Genomic DNA, 25,455 nt, shown 5'->3' on the forward strand with positions numbered 1-25,455 from the left:
CTCAGGTGACATCTCTCCTTGATCTTCTACATACGTCTAACCTCAACGACAACGAACAGGATAAGTGGGAATGGACAAGGGCTAAGGATTTGAGATTTCTGTCAGGTCTTTCTTTAAATGGCTTTCTTTCGAAGCTGAGCGACCCTTATTGGGCTCAATCACTTGGTCCAGGTTAGTTCCGTCTAAAATCTCTTTTTTGTTTGGTTGGCCGCCCTTGGTAAGATTCTTACGTTGGATAATTTGATTGTGCGGGGTTGGATCATTCCCAATGGCTGTCCATTATGCTTGAGTGATGGAGAATCTGTTGATCATACTTTAGTCCATTGTTCTTTTTCTTATTAATATTTGGTCAATCTTCCTTGGTATGTTCGGTATGAACTGGGTCCTCCCTCGTAAGTTTTCTTCGGTGTGTTAGTTGAATGGACCAATAACGCTTTCCACATCAGAAAAAGGATCCTATGGCTATGCTTCCCTCGGGCTATTGCTTGGGGAGTCTGGACTGGAACGAGAGAAACAACAGAGTGTTCAACAACAAGAGAGCAGTACCACTCGTGCAAGATTCTTGGAAATTTTGGGTCTGTTATACATTTGGTCGAAGCAGAATATAGAGTTCGCGGGGACTACCTTCGACGATTTTGTTTTTAGATGGGACTCTTTATGTAATCAGTGATGTTGTTTTTGTTTTTTGTTTTTTGTTTTTTTTTGATTTGCTGCTTTTTGCTTGTTGTTGTTCTTGAGGCTCTCTCGGCCTCTCTCTTTGTAGTTCTCCTTCTTTTGCTCAATACATTATACTTTTCAAAAAAAAAAAGGATTTCACCCTCACAAGGATCCAATGCTTCAAGGTTGTGAAGGACAAAATTCTATGAACTTCGAAAAAGAAAAATTAAAAAAAAAAAAAAAAAAAAATTTGTGGAATTTCAATTTTAAGTTTGAGAGTTATCTGAAAGTTCATTAGCTGTTCATTACCAAAACCTTGGATTAAGCTCAAAAGAAATTATTTTTTGAAAAAAAAAAAAAAAATTTAATTATATATGAGTTTTTCATTGAAACTTTGAAGATTGTGGCATTGGATTGTTGAGGTGGTAATCCATTTGAGCAAGATGACCCTTAGTAAGACTTAAAATCTGACTAAGTAAATAGTTTATTTCTAGATAAATGGTGTGTGGTGACATAATCTTTAAAATAATAATTCTACTTCCTGTGTGATAGGTGGTCACTATAGTAGAGCAACTCCAACGCAAATAGGATTAATGATTAGGCATAATTGGTAGGCATTTTACTATAGAGTCATTTTGCCTGTTCCAGAGGTTTACACTCCAACCGTACTAGTCAAAATGATTTTCTACAAATTTAACTATAGTAAAACATTTCACAACTGCCATCGATTTTTTAACTTCAATAGATAAAAAGAGAATCTCACTCTCTTCTTTTGCTTCTCTCACTTTCTCTCTCCAAAATATTTCGAAGTTTCGTCCGAGTGCTTTTGAAGGGTTCTTTCTCTGTAAAATAACAGTTGGGCATACGGTGCCCAAGCGCGTTGGAGTTGGACATGTGTCATACAAATACCCATTTAAATTTAACTGTTAATTCCTCATGTATGGGAGGAAATCTTTGTATCCTTACTTGAATTATCAGTTTTCATGTGTTGAATGAATACCCATTTGTGTTTTCTTATGCGTTCTGTGTCACTGAGATAAAATCTTCTTGATAAATTATTTTTTCATGATTTTTGACTGTCTCAAGATCCTTTGGTAAGTAATGTCATTTCTGTCTAAAAGAAGTTGGAATCTATACTTAAAACAGTGGGTTATTATTTTTTTCTTTGAGGTTTCTTCTATAATTCTTAGTTAGATTATTCACCCTCATTGGTGAATCCAGTTGGGGAGGAGGAAAGAAAATTATTTGACGAAGGAATATTGGTTTGCTTATATGCATAATTGCATATAGATGAACGTGAGAGCCTGAGTTTTCAATATGTGGATAACTCGACTGAAATGATATCATGCTTTACTTTAGTATTAATTGCACCATGAAAATTTAATAGAACTTGTAAGATTTCCCAAGATTTTGCTGTAAATCATTATAATAACAGAAAAATAAAGGTAACTATTAGGACTTAAATAAATTGGAAACAGTACAATAAGAAGAGAAAAATAGTGTAATAGAAGTAAACAAGTAGTATCCGATACCAGCATTGGTGCCATATCATGTTGAGGTGCTTTTTTTTTCGTTTCTGAAAATGGTCCCAGCATGTTAATCTATGTAAGTTTGGGTTCTCATTTCCAGTTTCTTGCTTAATAAATACTACTATTAACTATAAGAAAGTGAATGTGAATGCAGGGCTAGGATGGAAGTTGATGTTCCTTGTTCAGTTGCTTATAATTGCTATTCTGATCGTGAAGCCATTCCCCGATGGATGCCCTTCATATCATCTGTAAAGGTGTGTACAACTAACATTTGAGTGTATTTCTTATTACCTTGCAAAAAAGATGTCTTTCTAGTTGCTGCCATTAACAATCAAAGCCTTATCCCAAAATTTAGAATTGGCTAGTTGCCCCTAGTAACAATATTTCTAGCAAATCCTGTTCTTCTTTCCTATACAGCTACACTTGAAGAATCCGCTTTATAGTCCGCCTTCCACATTATTGATTGATCTTCTAAAGGTTCACTCTTTTTTATAAGAAAAAATGGAACATTAATTATTTGAAACTTCTTTCACTGGAATAAGTGATATTAACTTGTGTCTTTGATATACTCCCTAATTGACTGAATAAGGAATCATTAATTCACTTTTTAGAAAGTAAACGCTCATTACATACGAGCATTTTCTCCGATAATTCTAAACTTAGTCAATTCTTTCAAGCTCTGCTAAGCTTTATCATCACTTGAAATGAAAATTGGCTGTTGGAACTCACTCTCTTCTTCAGAGCGAGGAAAGTTGAATCAGGCAAGTTTTTTATTTTCACTCGGTATTTGCATATGAAGGCAGGGGTGATGGAATGCTTAGATTCGTATTGCTATGAGGATGATGAAAGTCTAAAATTCTCACCGGAGTAAACTGGGAGGATGATGACACATAAGATTATCAGTAAGAGTACTGAAAAAAAAAAAAAAATTCAAGCATACCTAGAGCAGCATGGATGTAGTCAAGACCATAGTCTGATTAACACTAAGTATGCCGAATATGGTAAAATGATTTGGAACTTCCTATTTCACCACTCCATTTGCACTTCTATGCTCTATTAAAAGAGTGATTTCATGTCAATTTCCCAACTTCATCTATTTTCAAGAATTTAGTTGGAAATTTACTTCTATAAATCTAGCATGTGTACCTTGGCACTTAGAACCGAACCAACTTTTTTAATACCAGAGATGCAATTGATCGATGAATGCCAATTTCAATGCTATTTAAATTGGGTATATTCCGTTGGTATAAGTTGTGTTCACCTTTTTGGTACACCCCTAGTCACGGAAGACAGACAGGATTCATCGTAATAACTTAACTCCTTGAGAAAAACCTTTTAGAGAAAACCTTTTTTCTTGTCATGTAACTTGATACTGTTTCCATAATAAAGCTTTGAGAGGGAGGGAGGGAGGGAGGGAGAGCCAACCGAGCTAAGGGTCTAAGCCCGATTATGAGTTGTATTCACCTTTTTGAAACACCTCTAATTTTTTTGTCATGTAAGTTGGTATTGTTTCCTTAATAAAGGTTCAAGAGGGTCCCTATATTTTATTGAAGATTTAGGATTTTTCTATTCACTAGGTTTGTTCTTTAAGTGTGAGAACTGTTTCTTATTCAAACTTTGCCACTTTTACTCTGACCTAGTATCTATAGTTTTCTTAGGTCCTTGATCTTAAATTTCTCATTTGAACACCCACAAATTACTGGCAGATAGGTGCGTAGGGAGGGTCCTTATATTTTATTGAAAATTTATGATTTTGCTATATAGGGTATTCACTGGGTTACCTTAAGGAAGGTTCCTCAGTGTGAGAATTGTTTCTAATTAGAACTTTCCTACTTTTACTCTGACATAGTATTTATAGTTCTCTTGGGTTATCTATATCTCTCCTTTGAATGCCCTCAAATTATTGATAGGATCACCATATCCCAAAAAAATCTGATGTTGGGTTATACTTTTAAAGAATTTATTGAAAATTTATGATTTTGCTATATAGGGTATTCACTGGGTTACCTTAAGGAAGGGTTCCTCAGTGTGAGAATTGTTTCTAATTAGAACTTTCCTACTTTTACTCTGACATAGTATTTATAGTTTTCTTGGGTTATCTATATCTCTCCTTTGAATGCCCTCAAATTATTGATAGGATCACCATATCCCAAAAAAATCTGATGTTGGGTTATACTTTTAACAGATTTTGGAAGATAAGCCCGACCTATCACGCTGGTCACTGAAGTATAAAGCATTTGGTCAAGATATTGAGTTCTCTTGGCTTGCCCGAAATATGCAGGTGAGGATCATGAGGCTTCTCGTGTTTATTTATTTCCTTCTTTTGCATCTCAAATTTGAGAATTTTATTGGAATGCTTTCACATTTTTCCCTTCAAACTCATGCTTCAGTAACTTCCCTGCAGCCTATCCCCAATCAAAAAATCCATTGGCGATCTCTCGAAGGTCTTCCTAACAGGTACAAAAGAAGCACAATCGATATACTCCACAAACTGAGAAGTTCTTTTTCTTAATTGCAGACAAATTGGGTATACATGTTTTCGTACTTGCACAAACATGTTGGCCTATCAGGCATCATGAACACATGATGTTTGACACTCCATATATGTTTTAATGATTTTTCATGTTCCTTTAATCATCTTTATGATATAATTTTGGTGAATTGTTTTTTCACATTGTAGAGGAGCGGTGCGATTTTTTCCAAAAGGTCCTTCATTGTGCATAATAGAAGTAAGACTTCTTTATATGATGTGTTTCTCGGTACTGCTAGGAATATTCCATTATTGTCTCTGATAGGTAAATGATCCTGTCACTCTTCCTCTTTATGACTCACCACTGACCTGCTATGTGACACATAAGGTTGTCGATATAGGACATCCAAGTGATGTCATTCTAAGGAAATCAACATATTCAAAACTGCATCAATTTATGTGAGGACAGTCAGATTGGTTATTCTCCTTAGTCATGTTTGTATAGAGAATAGCCAATAGGAAGGTACACATATTGGATGATGAGGATAAGTAATGAACTAATCACTGTGATCTATTATGTTGATTTCCAATGCCTGACCCATCAATTGGACATGCTTGCCATGTCATGGATCCAACGGAATAATATGGGGAACTATAGAAGGAAGAGTGATGGGAGAAGCCCCCTTTTTTTTATATTTATATTTCATGTTTCCTTTGTTGGGTGCTAATTTTAAGAGGTCCTTAGTCCTGTAATTCTTTGTTCAGCTAACGGTTTCATACGAGATCCCTCCAATATTGATTCCAGTGGCATCAGTAAGTGTCTTGAGCTCTCTACCCCTAAACCTCCAAGAGGAACACTTTTGACTTATTTGTTAGAATAGAAAATTTCTTCAATTTGAGAAGCTTCAACCAACATTTTACCTTTTTGTTGGCTTTTCCAGGCATTGCAACCCTTTCTCGAAGGCTTGCTCTTACGCGGTTTGGAACGGTTCACTAAGTACGCAAAGAGCTACCAAAGTGAATAGAATCTACTATTGTCCAAACTGGGTACTCAAGTTTGTTAACTAATGTTATCCTTTTGATTCTTGTAATCAATTTTTTTCTATTGTGGGTAAGCTGGACTTGAACCCACGACCTCAAATTTGCATTGTAATACAAATGTTCTTTTACCATTGTCTTGCACTTACGTGAAATAAAAGGAACAAAATCTAAGCACAAAAGTGATTGGTGCTTCTGTCTCTTCTCCATCCAGTGGACTTCCAAACCATATTTTTATCTTTTATGGTTTTGTGTTCACCTCTGATGATGCAGTAGATTTTGTTGAAAGGTCTATCTTAGTGTAACATTGGGAACCGAACCTTCAGTAATTTTTCGGTAGAACAGGTCCCAAATTCTTGTATGGGCCCAGTGAATTTTATAACTAGATACGGGAAACCTTTGAGCCACAGCCTTATCAAAAGAAAAACGGGGAATTCTAAGTTATCCCAAAGTACAAAAAACAGAAGAGGTGATGAGACCATCTTCATTTAAATCTGGCAATTCCAGGAAGTGAAATTTCGTTATATTTTACATACAAATGGTATCTTGCATCAAGGGGGTTGACATAGGCACTCAGAATTGGAGACAAGCTTTTCATTGGTCTAGTTTACCATGTTTCTCCTCCAGAATGATGGCATTATCGTGGTAGTGGTAGCAATTGTATCACCTAAAAGTGTGTATTTTTGTTTTATGAAAGTCTTAATTTACATGGCCCTACTCCAAGGGTATATGATACCCTGCAGAGAAGAGAGAGCTTTTACTCACTTTGGCCCATGTAAAAACGAACATTACTATGTAAAATTTTGGTCTGTCAATAATAATAGGAATGGCAAGATTCAAGTCAAACCCGCCAACTTTATGAGAAATAATCAAAGGTAACTTATCCCAAAACTTCTCAGGAAAAAAAAAAAGATGGAAAATCACAAACTACCCACTATTATTCTAGATGTGAATGGGTTTGTCGTAAGTGGCCATAGCAGCTTCCTTCACAGCCTCGCTCATTGTTGGGTGTGCATGGCAAGTGCGAGCAATATCCTCACTTGACGCTCCATACTGCAAGGCTAGTACTGCCTCATGAATAAGCTCCCCAGCGTTTGGAGACATAATGTGGACCCCTAATATCTTGTCCGTCTCCTTCTCCGCCAGTATCTTCACCAACCCTTCAGCATCGTCGATTGCCTTGGCCCTGCTGTTTGCCATGAAAGGGAATTTGCCAACACGATACTCAACCCCAACTGCCTTCACCTGCTCCTCTGTCTTTCCAACTGATGCCACCTCAGGGTGTGTGTATACCACCCCAGGTACCAAGTCATAGTCCACATGACCTTCCTTGCCTGCTATGAACTCTACGCATGCAACCCCATCTTCTTCTGCCTTATGGGCTAGCATGGGCCCAGGAATGACATCCCCAATGGCAAAGACTCCTGGGACACTAGTGGTGAACCGTTTGTCAACTGTGATTCGACCAACTTTATCGGTCTCCACACCAATCTTATCCAGCCCAAGCCCTGCTGTGAACGGCATCCTACCAGCTGAGACAAGAACAACATCGGCTTCAAGTATGCTCTGCTCACCACCAGCTGATGGTTCCAGTGTCAGCTTCACGCCTTCACCAGATGTGTCTACCCCAACCACTTTGGTCTTGAGCATAAACTTCATCTTTTGTTTTTCAAGGGTACGTTGGAATTGCTTACGGACCTCACCATCCATGGATGGGACAATATCTGATGCAAACTCAACAACAGTTACCTCTGATCCGAGTCGGCCCCAAACTGAGCCCATCTCTAACCCAATGTAGCCTGCCCCGATGACAACAAGTTTCTTGGGTATTTCTGACAAAGACAGAGCTCCAGTTGAGGAGACAATCTTCTTTTCATCGATGGTGACTCCTGGAAGAGATTTGACATCGGAACCCGTGGCAATTATAATGTTTTTTCCTTTCACAGTAGTGTTCCCACCTTCAATAGTGTCAACGGAGACTTCGGATGGCGAGATAAATTTACCATAGCCTTTGACATAGGTTACCTTGTTTTTCTTGAAGAGACCCTCGATACCTCGGGTGAGATTTGAAACTGCTTTATCTTTCTGGGCCAGCATTGCGGGTAGATCAACTTCTAACTGAGCAAACTTCACTCCATGACTGGCGAATGAATGCTTGGCTTCATGGTACATGTGGGAGGAATGAAGAAGTGCCTGAGCAGAGGCGATCAAATCAGGAAAATGAAAAATAAAAATAAAATAGTAGTAGTACAAAGTAACAATAAGTATGATGAAATGGAGAAACGGTAAAGATGTTCATCTTGACTGGGTTAAACAATCCAAGACAATTCCCAAGATGTCAAAGTCAAACCCATTATATACTGAGAGAGAAAAGAATTCCTCCCAAAATTGGAAAAATAGTCAGCCTCCAGAAACTACAAAAGCATAAATGTCACTACGTCTAATTCATGGATTATCATATTAAGTTTGAAGTCTCGAGTGGGTGGGTTATTGAATAGACATCGGAGAAGAAATTATCATAAAAATCACTCCATGTCGACCAGCATAATAAAATACACAAGGACAAGAAAACAAGAGGTTGGCAAAACAGTGAAAACAATAAACGACAGTCAGAGAAGAGAATGGTTATCCAACCTCATTATAAAACAAGTAAGAGAGCCACCAAAGTCAATTTATTAATGAGTACACTTAAAATTCAAGAAAGTCGCAAATCTTAAGAATTTTCAACCTCCTATAAGAGGTTCGTAGCCAAGAATGCATCTCTCTCTGGTTAATATTACTAATATATTGGCCATAAACTTCAGTCACGAAGTGGGAACAGATAGTAACCTGAATACTACATCCAGAGGATTAAGAAAATGTTGATACAGAGAAAATATAATTTACCCATTTCATAATTTCTACTATATTTAGAAGGCACTCTTTAGCTGTCTAAGGGTTATGATGTATTGTTGCATAAATTGTGTCAATCACATATTGAACAAACAAGTACAGATAATATGTCAGACTGCGCAGTTTTGAAACGTCAAAACCCCACTTACATCCCTTTCATTCTTTCTACACCGTAGTTATATCATCAGCCACAAAGACATGAAATTCCTTTCCATGCTAAGTAACTTTTAAGGTTTTCATATAGATTCAATCCCATTTATATGTACATTCAAAACTTAGATCAAATATGGAACCTGGTCCTCCACTCACTAACTTACCCCCTGAATCATTGCACAGGAAAACCAGGTGTTGCAAAGCATATTCAAGAAAATCATTGAAACATTGCAAATTCCAACTTTTCAACAAAAGTAAAAGTTGATACATATTTTCCAACCTAATATTTTGAAAGATGTTTTGTAACCATCAAATAGCCAATAACTATAGAGCTCAAATCTAGTATAAAAAGTTCACAATAAATACCCAAAATTGTTCACTTTCCATATAACTAATCAGAATTTAAAGTGAACAATTTTGGGTGGATGGCTTTTTAAAACGATGGTGTAAATTTTTGGATCCCTCTATTAGTTCTAATAAAATCAAGAAACCAAGTCAAGTGAGAAGAAGATTAACAGGCTCTTATAATAGGGCCTTATAATTTTAAACGAATTCTATCACGAATCCTCTATTAAAAACCTAATTCATCAACAAAAATCAGCTAAAACAACAACAACAAAAAAAAATCATAAAAAAGACATATTCTTCTCAAACACAATTTCATTGTCAAACCAATCATCATCTACGTCAACAAACAGATCAATAAATACAAATTCGACATCAAATCTACTGTACACGTCACCCACCAAACCAGATCTAAACAGAAAAGTACAAAACACATTAAAAAAGGACCAAATTTCCCATAAAAGAGATCATAGAGATGAAATCGTAAGATACCTTGGAAGGGATGCAACCAACGTTAAGGCAAGTTCCCCCGAGAGCCCCTCGCTTCTCGATACATGTGGTCTTGAGCCCTAATTGAGCAGCTTTGATGGCTGCCACGTAACCACCAGGGCCGCCTCCGATCACGACCACATCGTTCTCTTCGGATCCAGACGTAGCGAAGTTTCTAGAAAAAGAGGAAATTGAGAGAGAATATTTGAGAACATCGGAGGAGTTGCAGAGATTTCTTGATAAAAGAAGAGACTTTCGTTTGGCAAAACTCGCCATCGCCATGGATGCCTTCTAAGGTTCAAGGTTTTGGTCTCTCTCTCTCTCTCTCTCTCTAACTCTCTTTATTTGCTGATGTTCTACAATTGATTAAAGTGTGACTGATTTAATCGGGGACTAAGATACGAAGGACAGAGAGAGATTAAAATGCTAATGTGGTAGGTGGCCCATGGTCGTTGGCTCCACGTCGTTTGATTTTATATCCTCGACATACGTTTTAGTACGATCATCATCATCGAAGTATCCCATATATTGATTCATCGAGTATTAACTATTAAGGCCTTAAAATTACACTAAACTATTCCTTAAATTTACACTAAACTATTCCTTCTCATCTATGTTATTATAGATCATCGATAGATGCTACAATTTTAGAGAACTCAATTACAATCTCATTTTGAAGAAATATTCAAGTTGAAGATTTAAAAAAAACGAAAGAAATATTTAAAAGAAGATGTGAAATCATTGGATTTTGGATAGAGTGAAACGAAGAGGAGTTTTTATGGAGATGTCCAATTGTGTATCCCAAAGAAAAATCTATGGTTCTAGCCCATGCCAAACCAAGGGTGTGTATAAGAGGGGGTGTTAGAAAATCACGACTCTTTAAAAAATTGTAATATTGCACGATAAAATTTGTATGAGATTCTATACATGTATTGTCTATATAGAATTGGACGTGAAGGATATGAATCATGCTTATTTTAACTGGAATATGCAATCCCACAAATAAAAAATTAAGGGAACTTAAGTAAGAGAGAATTCATATAAAAATAGGCATCATTCCTATTTTGATTCAAAAATGCAATCCCACAAGTCAATTAGATTTTTCACATAATTTAATTTTATTGGTGGATTATAATTTGATTGAATAATCAAATCCAAAACTAAGAGGCCTCAAGAGTAAGAGAGAGAATTTTTTTTTTAAATTATCAAGTTGAAGGAAATGATCCAAGATTCCAACACTAGTGGTAGTAAGAGACATACTTGTTAGCAATTTAATTAGTAAAGTCTATAAAAGAGGTAAAATGTTGATTCCTATCGATAAAAGAGTTTTGAGTAGAATCAATTTCGATGGTCATTTTGATCTAAATTTCCGAGTTAATTTAAAATTTCCGTTGAAATGCAATGGCAGGGTCAAAGACTCGATGGTCTTTTGTCGTCGTTTTTTTTTATTTTTTTCTTAAAAATCCAAAGAAATATTATGTGTTATATGCTATCAAAAATATTTTAAATACTTAATAATTTAAAATATTTAATCGACTCAAACAAATCACCTCTCAAGTCATTTGAGTTGGCCAATGTGTTGATGTGTCATGTATTATCCACTTTTTATAACATAGATTTTATTCACCACTCAAATGATAGCATATCATGTCCTCACATACAATACTCGAATATCTTGTCCTCTCCTCACACACACACACACTACTCGAACCATATCTTCTTGGTATTTTAGCCCATTTTTTTCTTTTCGTTAATTTATAAAAAATAAATGAAATATAAAATTAAAATAAAATAAATTTGATTTTGGGGTGAGAGAGGCTCGAACTCTCGACCTCAGGATTACTCTTAAAGCTATGAGACCTACGCGCTAGCCAACTGCGCCACCACCCCATGTTGATGTATTTCACACAAAATAATTATTATATCAAAAGCTAACCAACTTAGAACAATCTACTTATAGAAAAAAGGAAAAATAAAACTCTTAAACCAATTGTAGAGATAATTTTAATTTTACATAAATTAGTGTTCATGAGTGTTTGCTCATGCTACATACTAGTTCTAGGTAAAAATCAAGAATAACAGATGTGCAAATGTATATCCCGAGAAAAAAGATCTATGATTCCGTGTCTATGCTACCTCAATTGAGTATTGACCGAGTGAAGATTTCTAACTAGAAAATCAGCACTTAAAAAATTAATTCATTATAACTTTTTAATCTCATGAAAGGTTAATTAAATTTCAAGGTACAAATGTTGTATTGATACTAAATTTTCTTATTGTTTTGCAATTTTGAGATGGATTTACTTTTCAATAATGTTAATCGTCGGGTTTCGATAGTTATATATTAATTAGGAAAAATTACTTTGAGGACCCTAAGGGAACGATTTCTTTCTAAATAGTCCTGGAAGTTTGGATTGTAACTTGATAGTCTATTTAGTAAACTTTTTATTTCTTATTAATGGTCCCTTATTATTGATGAGGTTACCACTTTTATTGTCGAACTCACCACTTATTATTGTTGAGCTCACCACTTTTTATTGTTGAACATGAGAATTTTTAAATTGTAGAACTCGACATTGTAAAACCTACCTGTTTTTATTTTTTGATTAAATACATGGAAAGATCAACTAAAAACTTGTCTAAATGATTTCAAAACAAAAGAACCATCATTGATAAATTTTTATCAAAAAAGAAGCAACAAATGGAAAATGAATTATTCTTCCTTCTCAAATTCTTTATGTCGGAATGAAATTTCCAAAATTTGATTGGGATGCCGAAAATTGAATTTTTCATTTATGAAAATAGAGAGTTTGAATGGTTAGGGCATATTTGGCATTCCAATCATGATAAATGTGGGGAGTGAGGTTCAGAGACTATTTAGAAAGAAATCGCCCCACCAAGGTCCTCCAAGTAGTTTTTTCTATTAATTATCTATCCAACATTTAACTCAATATAGTGCCTTATCATATTATTTTTTTTATCTTATAAAAATTTTCATTATTTGATTATGTGCACATTATCAGGTGGTGCCCTAAAAGCAAGTGTTCACTTTAACCGCTCAACATTAATATTATGGGCATCATAATTTCTCTTTTTCTTTGCTCCCTCTTTCTGTAATAGACATCGTTGCATTATTTGTTTTTTATTTTCTTCTCCAATGGCTCTCAAAGTCATTCATGTGTTTGCATCCCTATTCCCTAGCTAGATCAAGTGCCGAGAAATGCCCGATCATCATTTTAATGACTATGGATCATAGAATTTTAGGTTTCCATTTGAAATTCTAGTGTTTTTTTTTTCCCTCTCTTTTTAGGTATTATGATGTTCAAGCTTTGATCAATTCACCAAAGTTTCTGATTTTCAGACACAAAGAGAGCGTTGTGAACATGGTGCACTTATCTAATCGATGAAAGAATGTGATCAAGGAGAATAATACCATAATCTTATTTAATGCTTTTGAAAAAAATTCCACCAGTTGTTTGAATTCAATCTTTGGGTGAGATTTCGTTGAATTCGGTCTTGATTTTGATTTGAAAAGTATTCCTTGGGAACATTGGGTAGCGAGGTTCTATAAAATATCCAACAAGTCCACATGACCAATGATTTTGTCTATTATAGGAATAACTAAGATCTCTCTCTCTCTCTCTTTAAGGTGAAGAGTCACATGTGAAGTTCAATAGAAAAGGTGTCAGGTAGTTAAGTTGGTTAAAGTTTGTAAGTGTTGATACCATGATCATGTTTAAAAACCTGCCTTCACCTATTAGTTAACCACTGATCAGTGTGGAGTTTGATGGAAAAAAATCAACAAAGATCAAGTCTTGATCTTATCTTGGATGATATTCTCATAAACAACTCTAGTTGATTTGCTTTTATGCATTGATGTTCGATCTTCTAACATGTCTATCAATCTACAAGATTAAATCCTAAATCAAATTAGGGATTTAACAATAATTATAATAGAAAACTTGGAGACTACCTCATAAACATTCTCATTTTATTTATTCTTGCTAGATTTCTATTTTTTGGATTTAGGATTTTACATGAGATAATCATAATTATAAATAACTATTGAAATTGTTTGAATGAGTGTTATAACATTTTGTAATGCTGAGATTATAATTTGTGCCAAGTCTTTGTAATGTTTGAAGAATGTTTTAATCTTTAATTGGGTGTGATAAGTACTTCAAGATGTAAAAGTAGGGGTGCCCATACTAGCTCTCTAATAATAATTGGGTTGGACTAGTTTGACTATCATAGTCTTGAGTCTTACCTAGACTTCGGGTGCGCTATGTGGAGGAGAATTTCAGGCTCAGGTGTGTGAGGGAAAGCCCATTATTAATCTATTTGAAAAAACTGTACCAAGGGGCAACACGTGACACCTAAGGATTCGAGTTTGGTATGGAAATCCAAGGGTAAGTTCGGTGGCTCGATCACAAACCAACTATGGATTCGAGTCGTAGTTAGTTAATTAGAGATTAAATAAAAAGTGGTTAAAATTCTGGTACGGAAAAATGTACGGAAAAATCCCAAAAAAGACTAACCAGCCCAAAGCACCAAAGCACCAATTAAGAACTACCTTCTAAATTAAATAAGGGTCAAATCAGTAACAATATCTAAAGGGATCCTAGGATTTTATCTCTATAAATAGAAGGAGAGAGATACTAAAATGTATGATTTTTCCCCTTCTAAATTTTATAGTATTTTTGTACTAAGGTTCTGACTTGGGTGTTAGAGAAGTGTTGTTGCAGGTACATCTAAAACACAAGGAGTAGAGATTGGAAGAAATCATCACAGATCCAAAGTAGTGCAAGTTTTACATCTACAAGAACCATAGCTTTTTTTTATCTACAAAAAAGTAATTAGATTATTACCATTCAACTCATTGGTAGTTTAAAATACAATAATAAATAAAAGTGTTGTTAAAAAACATCTATGGTTCCCATACACTTTCACGTCAAGAAGTGCGTTATGATTTTCTAGCCTGAGGCCACTTCAACATTATTCTAAATAAAAACAAGAATTTTAATATAAAGGAAAGAGTAATATAATAATGAGAAAAATTGTTTAATAGGACTAGAGTTGATGTAAAATTAGGGGTGTCAATGGATAGCTGAAAATTCGAATTCGAATTCGAAAAATTGGATATTATCCGAAAATTTCAGATATCAAATTTGAATTCAGATAATTTTATATATTCAAATCTTTGTCGAATACGAATTCAAATATTAACATTTCAAATCCAATAATATTTGATTTGAAATAATACAGGATATATATTATTTTATTTGATTCATTTTTATATGAATAATATAATATATATTATTTTATTTTATTTATTATATAAATAAAATAATATATAATAAGTTTTTTTTAATAATGAAAAATCAGTTGCATAAAGAAAAATTATATTTTTATTTTTTTATTTTTTTATATACAAATTATTCGAATTCTAATTCTAATAAAATATTATCCGATATTTGATAAGATAGTCAAATTCAAATTCGGATAGAGTTTTAGAACATCCGTCGGATTTGAATTCGAATTTGAATATCATATAAAAATTTCAGATTCGGATTTGGATATTACTGTATCTAAACCGATAAGCATCCGTTGACAACCCTATGTAAAATCCATGTTAATTAATTTTAGAAATTACAAAAATACTTTTATGAATGGAGTTCCATTCATATATTGTTTTTTTTAATTTATTAATTTTCTATGGTATAATATTGGAATATATAAATAATTTTTTAAAAACACCTTATTAAATTAATTATAGATACGGATAGAATAGATTAAACATTAAAAAAAAAAAATATACATAATTGTGTAAAAGTATTTAGTAAAAAATGAAAGTTTGAAAACAAAAAGAGAAAAAAAAATTATGAGAACAAACAAAAAATAAAAAAATTAAATAAGAAAAGAGTTTTATCTTAATTTAAACCATACTAATTAAAGTCAATTTCGAATAATAATAAAAATATATATTAAACTCTTTTCTTACTAAGATAGTAAGATTTTGAGTGTTAAGAAGTGTCATTTTGCTCAAAAGGATTACCGCATCAGCAATCCAATACCACGACCCTCTAAATTTTATCGAAAACCTAAAATTAAATTTTTTTTTTTTTTTAACTTGATCCAAGGTTTAAAAAATGAATAACTATCAAAATGCCACCTAACTCCCAAACTTAAAATTAAAATTTAACGGTGAAAAATAACTTCTTAAAATTTTTATTTTCAAAATTCATAGAATTTTATCCTCTACAATCTTAAAATATCGGATCATGTTTTGAATGGCACAAGATGAATCCAAGGCCCTTAATAAAGGTGAAACCCTTACTAATTTATCAGGGGCAAAGTCAGGATTTTCTTTTAGTGGTGGCAAATTATGGTTAATTGTATAGTTGAAGAATTTGAATGGTGGAAAAATTATTTGTACTGGAAAATATAATTGAAGGGAGGTGAGGGTTTGGGGGCAAAAATTGGAGGGAGGTGAGGGCGTGGAGACAAATGGGACATGTAATTAGTTGAAAATATAGGGGGTGTCTCATAGTTTTGTGGGGGTCAATTACCCCCACCAGCTCCTTACAAGCTCCGCCCCTGTAACTTAGTAAGGCTAGTCGAGAGTCGAGAGTCGAGAGTCGAGAGAGAGAGAGAGATGAAGGTTTGAGAGACTCAGAGAAGGGCGTAGCAGAAACTGTTTTTTTTCCTTTAAACTAGAAACGAGAAGAAGAATGAAACTGTGTACTCGGTGTGAGTAACCAACTATTCTCCATTTCCCTCCACGTGGCACTCCTGGGGACGAGAGTTTTTCATAATTTGGGGGTATTTAAGTAGTTTTCCTCAACTGATTTCTCTCAGCTCTCAAGTTGAAGAATGAAACTTATTTCGCTTCGTGTCGCCCGCCCTAACAAAGACGAAGCAGAACTCCTAGGGTTTCACTTTCTTTATAATTCAGAGTTTCGTCAAACCCTAGTCATCTAATCTAAGTTTGATCTTGAACGATTTGAATCAAATTGAAGCTTCAGAACCTTTCTAATGGAGAAACAACAATCAATCTCTGTAAAAGACGCTGTTCACAAGCTCCAATTCTCCCTTCTCGAAGGCATAAAGAATGAAGACCAGCTTTTCGCTGCTGGAAGTTTGATGTCTCGAGGTGACTACGAAGACATAGTGACCGAGCGATCGATCTCGAACTTATGTGGTTACCCTCTCTGCAACAATCCTTTACCGTTGGAGCATCCTCGGAAGGGTCGGTATCGAGTTTCGTTGAAGGAGCATAAAGTGTACGATCTCCAAGAGACTTATATGTATTGTTCTTCTGATTGTGTCGTTAAGAGCCGAACTTTTGCGGGGAGTTTGCTGGCTGAGAGATGTTCGATTTCGAATTCGGAGAAGATTAATGAGGTTTTGAAGTTGTTTGGTGAATTGAGTTTGGATGAAAAGGAGGATTTAGGGAAGAAAGGGGATTTAGGGTTTTCTGAATTGAAAATTGAGGAAAATGTGGATGTGAAGGCTGGGGAGGTGTTGTTGGAGGATTGGGTTGGTCCATCGAATGCGATTGAAGGGTATGTTCCTCAGAGAGATCACAGTTCGAAAAGTTCACCTTTGAAGCACCGTAAAGAAGGTAGAAGGAAACTTTTTTTCCCAAGTTGTTTAATGTATTTATCTTAATTAATAAACCATGTCAGCAATCTGTTTTTCTCTCTGCTATCTGCAATCATAGTGACAAAGTTGGGGTTCGGGGATAATTTGGCAAGGGAAAAATTCACAAAAATAAAAATGGGCAAAAGTCAGCAAAGTTGGGAAAATTTTGAGAAACTTTGAAAAGAAAATTATATATTATTACCTATGGATGATTATAGAAATGATTATTTCATATATTAAACAAAATTACAAATATCGTAGTATTAAAATGAATTATTAAACTAAATTCCCTATTAAATATAATATAAAGATACATACTTTACAAATAAGTCGGAATTAAATCGTCGATTCAAAGAATTGTGAATTAATCCGAATTTGGTCACTATGTATGCTACCAGCCAAACCAAATTAACAAAATATGCAAAATGTCGAGTTAAGTCTGTGCTTCATTGTAGCTTTAGTCTGGTTAACACACTAATGAGTTTGCATTTCATGTTGCAGGATCTAAATCTAAAAATGCCAGGCCGAAGAAGGAGGCAGAAAAGGTAGTTGATGAGATGGACTTCACAAGTAGCATAATCGTGGGAGGTCAATTTAGCGTTCCAAAAGTATCTTCTGGTCCAAAACAGAATGGTTCCGAGACAAAACTAAAAGAATCAGAGGGAAATCAATTTAGCATTCTTGAAACTTGTTCTGCCTCTACGCAGAATGGTTTTGAGACAAAATCGAAGGAGCCAAAAGGGAAGGGAAGTGTTAATGAATCAAAAAGGGTGGTATCTGTTGGGAAAAGTACTCAATCACTTGAAACCACATTGAAATCTTCCCTGAAGTCGTCGGGTGCAAAGAAACTAGCCCGAAGTGTCACATGGGCTGATGAAAGAAAAATTGATAGCACGAGCAATGGCAATCTCTGTGAATTTCAAGAGATGTGTGAAGTACAAAAAAGTGGTGAGAGCTCTAGCCATTCAAATGTTGAAGATTTCGATGGTTCTTTACGTCTTACATTGGCAGAAGCCTTTGCGGATGCATTGATCGAGGCTGCAGAAGCTGTTGCTTCTGGTGAATCTGATGCCACAGATGCTGGTAATCCATTACCTTTAAGTGTTTGTTATTGGTCTTGCTTAATTGGATTTATCTACTTGTCATCTTTACTTCTCGGTTTGTTAAATCTTTCTCCTTTTACATATGTTGTTCAGTATCTGAAGCTGGAATCATTATCTTGCCACGACCACATGATGCTGACCAAGGAGACTTTCAGAATGATGAGGATATGATTGAACCAGAGCCGGTTCCTTTAAAATGGCCAAAGAAGTCTGGGGTTTTAAATTCCAAGTTATTTGATGCTGAGGACACATGGTATGACACTCCACCAGAGGGCTTCAGCTTAAGTGTAAGTTTTCTCTAAATAGTTAAATACTTGTAAACTTGAAATAATTTATACTCTCCTTTTAAAATATCTATAATATGCTTGAATGTTTACATCCAGTTATCGTCATTTGCAACAATGTGGATGGCACTTTTTGGGTGGATAACATCGTCTTCTCTGGCTTATATATATGGACGGGATGAAAGTTCCCATGAAGAGTTTTCATTGGTTAATGGGAGGGAGTATCCTCGCAAAATTGTCTTGAGCGATGGCCGGTCTTCTGAAATCAAGCAAACACTGGCTGGTTGTCTTGCTCGGGCCCTGCCAGGGCTTGTTACAGATCTGAGGCTGCCAACTCCAATATCTTCTCTGGAGCAAGGAATGGTATTGATTCCGAATGTTTAATTTGTTCTTTACTGCATTTGCTTTTTGGGGCTCTAAAGAGACTTGTACTTGTTTGTCTCTCGTAGTTAGTATGCTATTTTATGAGTTTTATAAATTCATGAATAACATATTCATTGGTAATATGAATTTTGTGGTCATATAATCCATAATATGATTTTTTTTATTTTTTATTTTTGTAATTCGCATGGATTTGATAGTGGGAAATGTCAACTAAGAGATTTTTTTCTGCACAGCGATCCCTACTGGAAACAATGTCATTTATGGATGCACTGCCGCCGTTCAGAATGAAACAATGGCATGTGATCGTTTTATTGCTTATTGATGCGCTCTCAGTGTGTAGAATCCCTGGACTCATACCACACATGACAAATAGGAGGATGCTGCTACACAAGGTATGTTGCATTGTCACTGAAATCAGTCTTATTGTCTTCATTGTTTGATTCAATTCTGAGAAATCATAAGGTCTACACATGTTTTTATCTCCATCCATGAGGTAGTGGGTTCAAGTCCAACTTACCTATCAAAAATAAATTAAAATCTGACAGCTCTGATTATGAGATGGACAGTTATGTTTCATTTTTTGCCCCCCTTTCTTGATGGGTAAGCTGGACTTGAACCCACGACCCAAAGTTGCTTTGCAATGTGTCAAACCAACTGAGCTATGAGATGGATAGCTTGAGATTGTGATATGTATTTTTGTCCCTCCACATGCAATTATTGTTGTTGGGTTTATCATGCCTTTCTTCCTACTATGGTGTCATTTTTAGCACTCGTAGAAAGTGACTTAGATAAGAATCATGTGATCATTTGAAACACATGTTTTGTTTAGATTGTATTGTACCAATAGAATTGAAGTATATTTGTATATACAAAATATTTGAACTAGGCATCCAACATCTGTTATGGCTAACTGGTCCTCATGAATGTGGATGCCATAGCCCATAGTCCACTATATTAGATTGATTCCAAGAACCCAACAGGTTCAGTATACTTCATTCTTAATTTTTTCCCTGCAGGGTGTTTATGGGATGGTTTTTGATGAACTTTTGTGCAGAAAAATAAATTTTTTTAGGGTTTCTCATCTTGTCTTTGTTTTGAAGCAGGTGCTTGATAGTGCTCAAGTTAGTGTGGAAGAATACGAGGTTATGAAAAATCTCGTAATTCCACTTGGCTACCTCACCTCTCTGCCCAGAGCGGAGGCTAATGGATACCAAAAATGAGAACTGCATTCACGCAGAACATCAAATCACTGTCATGGACTCACCCATTTTCCATGGTATTCCAATGGACATTGTCAGACATCTCTGTAATTTCGTATCATGGGGACTCAAGAAGGCTTAGCCATGCTTAGTTTACACCTGTATAGATATGAGCCGACATCCACAGCTAATATTCTACTCATTATATGTGAACATGTGAATTTTTGTTGAAGATTAGTCGGCCGATAAACTGATCAATGCAAACCATGAGCGTTGGGCAGATGGTTCAAATGGTCATCCACTGAAAGTTGCAGAAGTGTAGTTCATGCTTCCGTCGGTTGTATGAACCTCATTATTACATACTGTGAATTACTTGTCTCAAGTATCCATGATCTGTGTTTGGTCAAACTGTTTATGATAATCTGATTTTTCGCTGATAAATTGGATTGCTTGCAATTGCATTAGAAATCTTGAACATGGAGAGCCATGGAAATAGAGTTGAGGAATGGTTTTTATTGTGGCAAAAAATTAACATATTTTTAAAGAGTAGGAAACCCTGAATTCAAATTTCACGGTGAAAATGGATGATCAAAAATGGACAATCTGCATAAAATTTTCAAATGGGACTAATTTTAGAGAGCTGCAATTGGCACCCCAATTTCTACTTATTACACAATTAAAAATAAAGAAATAATTGTGAACAAGTAAAAGTTGGGGTGTCAATAGAAGTTCTCTCAATTTTTATTTTCTTTTGCTAGATTTTTTTTTTTTTTTTTGACTTTAAGATTTTATGTACCCAATCATAATTGTAAACAATACAAATTGTTTGAAGGGGTGTGATAATGTTTTGTAATGTTGAGACTAATTCGAGCCAAACCTTTGTTACGTTTGTATGGTGTGTTTTAATCTTCAATTGGGCTGCCATAGCAGCTCTCTATTTTTATGATACTCGTCGGTTCGAATTACTTACTTTTTAAGGAATACGTGTAATTAATGATTGAGTAGTAAAAGATAGTTTAAATAATAAGTTTGAGAATCCTATTTGAAGTTAAAGTGGACTGGTAGAATTGCGACTAGGACCACAATGAGGAGTTGTCATGGTCTCGGCTCATGTGGATGCTTCTTAATAAGCAAGTTTTCTCATGCGCGTCACTGCTATTCTTCCCCCCTCCAGCTAGGAAGTATGTATGCAGTGCAACAATCAGATCAAAGAACTCTATAGATGAAGGCTAAAATGAAAAAAGATTGGATTTGGTCAAAGAGGAAGGCAAAGAAGATGAGAGATTTTTCTCCAATATTCATCCTTGCTAAACTGATGATTCACGATTCCATCCTTGCCATTGGTGATCATCAGTGACCACAAGCAGTAGATGGGATGGCTTTTGCTGATGATGAAGATGCTCTCACTGGCGTGCAAGCCAGCATGCCCATATTGGGAATTAAAGAGCTTTGCGAATAGTAAATCCCAAGATGCATTAAAAAAAATCACCACCATACGTTTGTTGTTAAGAAATCTAAATTTTCAAAGATTATAAATATCCTTTAATAATAATAAGCCTATCCCACATTTGAAAAATGAATATCATCCTATACATAATGAAATCACAACATTTTTCAGAAATCCAGAATGGATAGGACTTGTAGCTTCAATGAAGTAGGGATGATTATAAGAGTGCCCAATATTTACCAAAATGATACTACCATGGCTTTATGGTCTGCTAATTTAGGGAAAAAAGGCCAAAGAATCTGGTCTCATCGTCTGTGCTTGTCTGTGTGTAAGAGAGAGAGAGAGAGAGATTGTGGGCAAAATAATCTAAAACAATATCAATTAACTGGACGAGATTGTGGTCAAATAATCTAAAACAATATCAAATTAACTACTGTCCAGCAGCACATACACCACACCACCAGCATCTCTCCAACCAACCCCCCTCCCCCTTATATTATATATACACAACCCCAAACTCTCAGCGCCCACACAATAAACAACATGAAGAGAAGCATGAGAAGCATCTCCTACCCATTCCCAGCCCCAACCCCTACAAAACTGCTACCTGCTTCTCAAACCACCCCCACCCCCAATGCAAACATAATATATCTCCCCCACAGGTAAATTAATCATATATACAACAACACTCTTAATTGTCCCCATTGTTGTCCAGAAAGCTCTTCAGGTTACACAGGGCCTCTGCTGAGAGACTACAGCACCTCAATTTTCTTTGCTGAGGTGGTGGTGGTGATGATTCCCGGTGGTCTAACGAAGAGAAACATACCACGATCACAGTAAGGTTATCAAAGGTTTTGAGGCGAAGTGCTTCCATCACAAGGTCCCGGGCACACTGCTCTGGGTCATCATGTCGTCGTAGTCCACGGCGGACAATACTAACAGCATGTTGGCTCGACATTACATCCCAGATCCCATCGCATCCAATAATGAGGAACTCATCATCTTCTGTGAGAACCGCCTGCCGGAATTCTGGTTCAGCAATTAGGGGCGAGGCAGAACCCCTTGGTAGCTTCATGTCCCAGTCCCCCAATGCCCGGGAAACTGAGAGTACACCATTTAGATATACATCATCTATGTACCCACCTGACTCCTCAACCCGCCTTCGCTCTGATGCATAGATGGGCTTATGGTCTTCAGACATCTCGATTGCTTCTCCTTTACGGCACATAACTGCTCGACAGTCACCAGCATTGGCAACCAACAAAAGTCTGAAACAAAGAATAACACCAAACACAATATATGAGAGGAGCTGTTTAAGAACTAAAGAAGGATTACCTCAGTCATAAAATATCTACCAAAATTACTATTGTCTCTTATACTAAACCCCCCCCCCCCCCCCCCCACCCCCCTAAAAAAAAAAAAAAAAAAAAAAACGAAACGAGAAAAAAGCAATCTTCAAAAATAAACAAAGCACTATCAAACAGCTATTCTTAGTGGTAAAATTTTTACACCTCAATTACTATGACCTATTTATTATGATTAATCAAAGACATCTGCATCAGAAAGCTGGTTCTGGGTCATGAACAAACCTTCCAAGTATCAGAGCAGCAAGCGCAGTTGTCCCTGAAGAACTGCTAACAGTGCAGTCATCGGCCAAAGCAAGGTCGGCGAGAAGAAATGCTTTACGCATGGAATTCTCAACACCTTCCAAGAAAACATCATCAGCTTCAGATGTTTGCGGGAAATCCGCATTCTCAAAAAAGAACCTAATAGCATTCTTTCTCATATAAGCTGCTGCATCGGGTCCTCCATGACCATCAAACACCTGCATTTGAGTACCCAAATTCAATGAGTCACATATGAACTAAAGGAAAAAACTAGATATCTGAAACTAAAAGTAGCAAGGTCAATGCTCAATTACCCCATAAAATGCACTCGGCGTTGGACACCTTATGAGTGACCCCAGGTGTGAGGATAGATCATCAATCCTTATGTGTTCATCTTCCATAGATCGTCGGGGACCAATGTCAGCATAGCTACCAGAACGGATACTTGGGACGAATTGGAGAATGGCAGATTCAAGGGTACCATCTGAAATGGCGTTTGGAGACCTCATATCCTGAACGGAGAAGGGAACATAAAGGTCTAAGTTCTTTTTTTCCCCTTAAATTATAGACTAAAATTAACCCAGATTCATAAAACCAGTAAACAAACAGCATCTCAGAAATATAGAAAATTATCAGATGAGAAATTAAATTAAGTCAATTAATAAAATCATAAACACAAATCATAGTGAATTATGACTTGTAGCAGTTCCCTAATTAAATTCCTTAACATGTGGAAATTACAAACCGACTAACAGAAAACCTTATTTTCGATATAATTGGCGCTCTAAACCAACAAAACCCGTCGGTCACACAGCTGCAGTATTCTTCAGATGAAGTTACCCAAGATCCAACATATCATCAGGAACCCGTTTTTTCCCAAATAAATAGGTTTCTTTAAAAACCTAGTTTATCATCTCTTTTATGTCTTCTCCAAAGAAAATAAACAATTAATTATTTAGAAATCTAACAAAATCTGGTGAAACCCTACACAAAAGGAGATCTGAGACCTTCAAATCATGAACCCTAATTTAAGATCCAGCTCAAATTTCTCGAAAAAAAAAAACGTAGGTTTACTTAATTATCATCGTTAGGACTAGAATTCCGCCACAAGGCAAATCAAGATCAAAGAAAACGAAGTCACACAAGCCTAAACAATCAAAAAAAGATCGGAACAGAATACTAACCTCTCCAGATGGCGAAACATCGGTTGAAACTGAATCGATGTCTTCGATCCTCTGAAGATCGCTTGCTATAGTAACACGTGTGTAGGGAACATCCACGACACGGATGCTCTGAGGATGGATAATTTCTGTTTCTGCTACCATATCTGATCCAAGATCATCACAAACAAGAACTCCAGATGAAAATCTTCGCAACTCTCCTTTCTTCAGAGAAATCTCGATTAGATTCCAAGCAATTCGATTCAGAAAATTAGGGTTTCCAAGCTTCTCTCTTTCACAAAATTAGGGTTCTTTGAAGATGAGGACGAATACAAGACAAATTCGGATTGTTTCGCTGTTCTAAGGTTCTTTGTTTCGATTTCGCTCGCAAAGCAAGTAAATGTGAAAACTTGTGGTTCGAGCTTAGTTTTATAGTCCAGGTTATTATTAACGAAAAAGTTGGTTACTGGCGGCCACATATATTATAGGCTATTCGTACGACACGTGTGTTCACGATCACCATTGGATTAATAGACTTCCAGTTTATAGAGATGCGTTGTAATTTTAGATTTTCGACACGCGGAACCAAAGACTTCAAAGAGAAGTAAAAATGTTGTAATTTAAAGAGAATCTGGGGGTAACTTGGGGATCATGCATTATTGCTAAAGGTGGGACCCGGAGACTTTTGAATTTTACAGTTGCTGACATCACGACTTTGTATTGGGTGATCTCCGAGTCTGAATCCGTTTCGTTATTTGACTAAAATACCCCTACCCTTTTGTTAGATCATCACCTGAAGAAAAGTGGATAAGATAAGATGGACATTTTGGTAATTTTACAGACCTTATGTTTATGGTCGGCCATGGGCCAAGCCTGGCGTAAGTTCGTAGCCAAGTTGTTTAAATGTGAAAGCAAGGCAGCCAAAATTGACTTTTTCCGCGTAATGGAAATCGAGTCACCAAATTCAGAATCTTTTAAAGTCAAAGGAGCTTAAAATATTTAATATTAAATTCAAGTGTCTTTTGCATCTGCACATAGTGATGAGATCATCATC

The 25,455-nt window shown here is 35.7% G+C and overlaps 4 protein-coding genes and 1 non-coding gene across 5 annotated transcripts; 2 read left to right on the forward strand and 3 right to left on the reverse strand.

Annotated features, from left to right (window-relative positions):
• Positions 1-1,576: 1,576 nt before the first annotated feature.
• On the forward strand, positions 1,577-5,903 carry LOC147383655 (uncharacterized). Its single transcript, XM_086427714.1, has 6 exons — positions 1,577-2,440; positions 4,372-4,467; positions 4,591-4,643; positions 4,867-4,915; positions 5,422-5,469; positions 5,598-5,903. The coding sequence occupies exons 1-6, from the start codon at positions 2,348-2,350 to the stop codon at positions 5,679-5,681; spliced, it is 423 nt and encodes a 140-aa protein (XP_086283840.1). The 5' UTR covers positions 1,577-2,347; the 3' UTR covers positions 5,682-5,903.
• Positions 5,904-6,512: 609 nt separating this feature from the next.
• Positions 6,513-9,957, reverse strand: LOC147383656 (dihydrolipoyl dehydrogenase 1, mitochondrial). The gene is made up of 2 exons (XM_086427713.1): positions 9,577-9,957; positions 6,513-7,887 (listed from the first exon to the last, which is right to left on the reverse strand). Exons 1-2 carry the CDS (start codon positions 9,853-9,855, stop codon positions 6,637-6,639), a joined length of 1,530 nt encoding a protein of 509 aa, XP_086283839.1. The 5' UTR covers positions 9,856-9,957; the 3' UTR covers positions 6,513-6,636.
• A 1,420-nt stretch (positions 9,958-11,377) lies between these two features.
• On the reverse strand, positions 11,378-11,463 carry TRNAM-CAU (transfer RNA methionine (anticodon CAU)). The gene is given in 2 exon segments: positions 11,378-11,413; positions 11,426-11,463. It is a non-coding gene; the product is annotated as a tRNA-Met (tRNA).
• Positions 11,464-16,204: 4,741 nt separating this feature from the next.
• Positions 16,205-23,029, forward strand: LOC147383658 (RNA polymerase II subunit B1 CTD phosphatase RPAP2-like protein). Its single transcript, XM_086427451.1, is given in 7 exon segments — positions 16,205-17,197; positions 17,719-18,300; positions 18,414-18,607; positions 18,704-18,967; positions 19,222-19,380; positions 20,092-20,158; positions 20,161-23,029. Coding segments are annotated over 7 exon segments (1,887 nt in total). The 5' UTR covers positions 16,205-16,608; the 3' UTR covers positions 20,193-23,029.
• On the reverse strand, positions 22,002-24,814 carry LOC147383659 (Protein phosphatase 2C family protein). Its single transcript, XM_086427452.1, has 4 exons — positions 24,426-24,814; positions 23,556-23,753; positions 23,224-23,459; positions 22,002-22,902 (listed from the first exon to the last, which is right to left on the reverse strand). The coding sequence occupies exons 1-4, from the start codon at positions 24,564-24,566 to the stop codon at positions 22,326-22,328; spliced, it is 1,152 nt and encodes a 383-aa protein (XP_086283578.1). The 5' UTR covers positions 24,567-24,814; the 3' UTR covers positions 22,002-22,325.
• Positions 24,815-25,455: the final 641 nt, after the last annotated feature.

The sequence above is a fragment of the Akebia trifoliata genome, chromosome 16 (genome assembly GCF_017979445.1).
Source record: "Akebia trifoliata isolate Shusen 1 chromosome 16, ASM1797944v1, whole genome shotgun sequence".
In the NCBI taxonomy this organism is placed as follows: Eukaryota; Viridiplantae; Streptophyta; class Magnoliopsida; order Ranunculales; family Lardizabalaceae; genus Akebia; species Akebia trifoliata.

Coding starts and splice junctions, on each gene's coding strand:
- LOC147383659 (XM_086427452.1), bottom strand. CDS start 24,566: ATGGTAGCAGAAACAGAAATTATCCATCCTCAGAGCATCCGTGTCGTG. Junction 23,754..24,425: donor ATGTTTCGCCATCTGGAGAG/GTTAGTATTCTG, acceptor TTCTCCGTTCAG/GATATGAGGTCTCCAAACGC. Junction 23,460..23,555: donor CGCCGAGTGCATTTTATGGG/GTAATTGAGCAT, acceptor ACTCAAATGCAG/GTGTTTGATGGTCATGGAGG.
- LOC147383656 (XM_086427713.1), bottom strand. CDS start 9,855: ATGGCGATGGCGAGTTTTGCCAAACGAAAGTCTCTTCTTTTATCAAGA. Junction 7,888..9,576: donor TTGGTTGCATCCCTTCCAAG/GTATCTTACGAT, acceptor GCCTCTGCTCAG/GCACTTCTTCATTCCTCCCA.
- LOC147383655 (XM_086427714.1), top strand. CDS start 2,348: ATGGAAGTTGATGTTCCTTGTTCAGTTGCTTATAATTGCTATTCTGAT. Junction 2,441..4,371: donor CCTTCATATCATCTGTAAAG/GTGTGTACAACT, acceptor TACTTTTAACAG/ATTTTGGAAGATAAGCCCGA. Junction 4,468..4,590: donor GGCTTGCCCGAAATATGCAG/GTGAGGATCATG, acceptor ACTTCCCTGCAG/CCTATCCCCAATCAAAAAAT.